The sequence below is a fragment of the Argentina silus genome, assembly GCF_951799395.1.
Source record: "Argentina silus genome assembly, chromosome: 8".
NCBI lineage: Eukaryota > Metazoa > Chordata > Actinopteri > Argentiniformes > Argentinidae > Argentina > Argentina silus.
Genome location: NC_139662.1, coordinates 10,377,422 through 10,382,421, shown reverse-complemented (window position 1 = coordinate 10,382,421; position 5,000 = coordinate 10,377,422). Strand labels below are relative to the sequence as shown.

Sequence of the window (5,000 nt, the reverse complement as noted above, 5' to 3'; positions counted from 1 at the left end):
ATTATGTTGATTGATTGGTACATCAATGGATCTATCAAAGCCAACACTGTTGATAATGACATGAATGATGATGATGATGATGATGATGACGACAATGACAGTGATTATGACAATGATGATGATGATGATGTTAACAACAGTGATGATGAAGATTCTGATAATAACGGCGATAAAGACAGTCCTAACGACAATGATGATGATGATGATGATGATGATGAGGTGTGCGTCTCACCTCTCCAGGACCACGTTGTTGAAGTTGCCGTCTGATAGGACGTCCTCCTGCATCAGGACCTCGGCCGTGTCTCCGCCCACGTTGAAGAACCACCGCAGTCTCTTCCCCTCCAGCATCATACCCAGGAACTCCTTACTAGACTACACACACACACACACACACACACACACACACACACACACACACACACACACACACACACACACGGTATCATCACAACAGTCATGACTGTAGTTCATCATCAACAGTCTCTAATGCTAGGGAGTACCCTTAAAGGTGTAGCATAGTACTTTTGCACTTTGCTGCCCTCTCTGGCCACACTGAAAAATGTAAAACATAATATATGCCGTTTAGCTGACGCTTGTATCCAAAGCGACTTACATTGCAGTGAGTGCATACATTTCAGTATAGATGGTCCCAGCGGGAATCAAACCCACAACCTAAGTGTTGTTAGCGCCATGCCCCACCCACTGAGCCACAGATGACCATATGCTGAGTTTTCTAATAGCAGCAAATAGGTGCATAACAAAACCAAACGTAACATCTTGATTGGCTGAGACTTACGTTCTTGTTGCCGAGGTAGAAGACGAACTGGCGTGTGACGATGCCGTCCTGGCGCCGGGAGCGTGCCCCCTCGGGCAGGGTGATGAAGAACTTGAGGGAGGTGTAGGCCGCCAGGTCGGCAAGGTTACTGGGGGTCCGCACCTGCACGCCTGACGTCCCGTTGAACTTCACCGGGGCGCTCACCTGAGAGGGAGCAAAAGCAGAGAGAGGCATGAGCTAACGAAAATGTTGTTCTTCATCATCATCATCATCCTCCTCATCATCATGGGGGCCAGTCTCAATGTAAACATCATACCTGAGGTGTGAGTTAAACTTAACTTGAAGCCAACTGGTATACTACATCATTACTTGTTAGCAGGGTAACTGGCGGGGTTTGAACTGGGGAACCCTCTCGCAATGGATGTCCTGGACGTAAACCGTTTATACCGAGAGGACATCCTCATGACACAAGGGCTATATCTGGGCTAACAAGTCTCCCGTAGGGCTACTCAACACAAGAGGAGGTGATTCCAAACCCCCTCTGCTACATAAGCATGTAAGGTTTATACCTGTATAGTGTTTATGCTGTGGTCACTATTGTGACAATCCTGTTACATGTTACAAAATAGCTACAACATGCTACACCACAGTACATGTAACCAATTTGGACTGAATTTAGAAAAACAAGGGCACCTATAATTTGAACTATAATTGATAATACCAGAACGTCCAGAGCACTGTTTGTCCCCTGTGAGCTGCTCTACTGTACCTTGCTGGCAGCCTTGCGGGCCTGGGCGATGAGTTGGCGGATCTTGAGGATGTTCTCGGAGATGTTGGGCATCTGGGTGGAGAGGTTCTGTAACTTGTCCAGCTTCTTCATGAGCAGGGGGATGGCCTCACCCAGCATACCCACTGGACGCACACGCACACGCACACGCACACGCACACAGACAGAAATATAGCTTTCAAATTGAACCCAGAACAATAGAACAATAGTCATTGTCATTCAATCAATGCAAAATGGGGATTGAAATTCCACTGATGAAAAAACAATTCCCTCCTTATTTTCCGTGACAATATCTTAATTCATGAACTGAATTTTCAACACACTTATCCAAGTCTCTCCCCAAAGGTTTACGAAAAAACAATTCCTTCAATCAGCTTTAACAGCCACACTCCCTCTGTACTGTTTTAAGTGTTCCTACCATAAAAAAAACAACCAACCAACAAACAAACCAAAACGAGGTATGTTTACCAGACTTGTTGGCCTCCAGGATGGCCTTGTTGATGTCGTCGTTGGTGGTGTTGGCGTCCCCGTACTGCTTCTGCCATTGGTCCAGCTGCTCTTTGATAGGGCTCAGGGTGTCTTCCACACGTGCGGCTGTGTTGTTGGCCTCCTTCGCCACCGCCTTCGCCTTCTCTATGTCCATCGCTGTCTTATCTGAGGGAGGGGAGGGAGGGAGGGAGGGAGGGAAGGGAGGGAGGGAGGGAGGGTAGAATATGTAGAATCTTCGAAAATCTAATCCAAAGGTGTGAAGTACGATCATTCACATCCAGAGGTGAACGAACATTGGAGTGTTGATGAGCAACATCTGTGTCTGTGTGTGTGTGTGTATACAGTAGTACATGTGTTGTGTATGGGAGACTGACCGCTTGTGTAGTGGTGTGTGAGTCCAGTGTTGAAGCCTAGCCCCAGTACTGTACCTCTGCTGAAGTTGAGCTTGCTCTGCACCATCTCTAGGTCCTTCAGCAGATCCGTGTGCTTGTTCTTGGCGTCGCGCAGACGCTTCTTAGCGTCACGGAGCTGAGGCTCCAAATCTGACAGGACGGAGAAGAAAACAAGGTATGAAAAACAAACTTTCTGCTGCTGTTCGAGGGACTTTACCCTCTACCCTGTACGGTACACAAAGAAAAAAGCGGGTCCCAAATACGTTTAACACCTAAAATGATTCACACAACTTAGGAAGAAACAATAATAACAGCGGTGTTGGAAGAAGAACGTGTGTCTCAGTGAATCACCTTGAGTGAAGTCTTCCTTCAGTTTGGTGGCCTCGTTGACCAGGTCGATACTGCTGTTCTTCAGAGACTCAGCCACCTCACCCAGGTTCTGGGTGACGCCCTACACAGGGTACCGGGGAGAGGTCACTTACTCATCACTCTTGAGGGCGACCACTCAGCAGGAGCCCTGCATGTCTACCTCCATCACATACGGTACTCTATGCATGTACAGTAAGGGGCGTGTCCCACGTAATGGAATAAGGAGTGGCATCAAACACGTATGAAACACGATTTCTACCTCCACCAGCCTGACCTGGAGCATGCATATTAATGTTAATAGGCTAATGTTAATAAAGGTTTCCCCCTGGTTGTTTGGTTTCCCCCTGGTTGTTTCTTCTCTCCCTGGTGTACAGTATAGTATAGTGTCTGTACTACAAGAGTTATAGAGTGTGGTGCGACGGTGTTACTTTGACTAAAATTGGGAGGGACGACGACGACAATGATGCAGAAATTCACTGTTCCAATTTTGGTGCAGTGTCTGGTGGAGTCCACTATGGCCTTAGGTAAGAGCATTTCGTACAATTCATTTTTAAACATTCTTTCGTTGCAGTTTGCCTGCAGCTTACATAACAGCTAAAACACCATTGAAACCAGTCTGCATGCACACCAACAATGCAATGGAGGTAAAGACATAGGCCAAGAGTTAAGGTTACAACATGCTAAGATTCTGTGCTCTGGTTGGCTTACAGCCTCTGTGTCCCGCCTCGCTCCGATTTCATTGGCTTTTTGTGTAGCCATTTTGGCTAAAGTAAGGAATTGGTTAAGGTTAGGGAAAGTGGCTAGCAACGGAGTGAACGGAGGCCGTTGTTATGGCTGGTGCAATGTGGCTGCACCAAACTGCCTCACTTCTCAAGTTCTCACCTGATCCCCTGAGTCTCCTCTCCCTGGCTGGCCGGAGCTGCCACCAGTTGGCTTTAATCCCTGCCATGATCATATTACCAAATCAAAATATGCAACAACTTCTTGTTGTCGGACTAGGACCACTTTCAGGATACAAAGCTTATCTGTTACAGTATACTGAATATACCTAACCTACTAATATACCGATACAATACCTGTTCTTCCTGACTATGACGTACCGACTCGTTTTCAAAATAAAATCACGCAGCAAGATAATCATATAATTATTAAAGGGGACAATATTGCCTGTTTCTATTATTGGGGGGGGGGGCATGACCGCCCCCCCCGTCCCCCCCATAAGTTACACCCATGGAGTAGAGTGTGTGTTGCCTTTACCTCCTGAGCATCCATGGCAGCCTGGTTAGCCTGATTGGCAGCGATCTCTGCATCTCTGACTTTTTCGATGATGTTGGTGTAGGCCTTGGACGCGTTTACCGCCCGCTGGATGAACCCGTCCTTGTTGGTGTTGGCGATCACACTGCAACCATGAGGAAGAGACAAGAACAATTCACATTTAATACACTGCTGAAAGTGAACATTTTTCAGCAAGCAGAAAGAAAATGCAGGAAAAACAGAGACAGGGCCCAGCAAAGCAATGCCCAATCAAATGTTGTTTGTGTGGCGCTTCGCAAAATCATTAGTCACATATACTTAACAGTGAGTCGATCCCGAACCATCCACAGAGCAAGCAGAGACCTAGGTACTGTAATCCGGACAGTTTCATACCTAGCTCTTTGACCAAAGATGACCCAAGCCTAAACCCTCAAAGAGCACAAGCAGAGGCCCAGGTGTGTGTCTGTGTGTGTGTGTGTGTGTGTGTCTCACCTGGACAGGTTCATAGCTAGCTCGTTGAGCAGCTCGGCGTGCTTCTCTGCTGCCTCCACCAGGGGGATCTTGCTAACGGCGGGGGCAAACTTCTGTACCTTCTCTGCCAGGGGCTTCCTGGCACCATCCAGCTGGGCAGCCAGACGCTCGTATTCCTACAGGTTGGCATGGGGAGAGAGGAGGGTTAGTACAGGTTTTACATATGGTATACGTGTTACACTGTAGACTTCACACTGACGATGGGCATGTCAGAACACACTCATATACAGTATGTGGGAGAGAGAGGGGTAGAAGGGAGACAGCAGAGGTGTGACATGTTTTACACCGAGCATGGGAAGGTCTGAATTATGTTATTTGAGTTTCCTTTTCTTGAAGCTTCACTACAGGCGTCACTGCTTTACTTAAAGGGGCAATCTGTAAATGGTACATTTTTGGACTTTTA

At 47.2% G+C, this 5,000-nt stretch overlaps 1 protein-coding gene across 1 annotated transcript in view; it reads right to left on the bottom strand.

The window, feature by feature from the left end:
• The window catches only part of lama5 (laminin, alpha 5), an 83,407-nt gene that overhangs the window by 8,637 nt on the left and 69,770 nt on the right, over positions 1-5,000 (bottom strand). The window contains exons 55-63 of the mRNA XM_083674305.1: positions 4,559-4,713; positions 4,070-4,211; positions 3,695-3,754; positions 2,795-2,894; positions 2,480-2,593; positions 2,031-2,216; positions 1,545-1,687; positions 797-979; positions 233-372 (exon numbers count right to left, since the gene is read on the bottom strand). Coding sequence (XP_083530431.1) covers positions 233-372; positions 797-979; positions 1,545-1,687; positions 2,031-2,216; positions 2,480-2,593; positions 2,795-2,894; positions 3,695-3,754; positions 4,070-4,211; positions 4,559-4,713 — 1,223 coding nt within the window. The remainder of the gene's footprint in view (positions 1-232; positions 373-796; positions 980-1,544; positions 1,688-2,030; positions 2,217-2,479; positions 2,594-2,794; positions 2,895-3,694; positions 3,755-4,069; positions 4,212-4,558; positions 4,714-5,000) is intronic.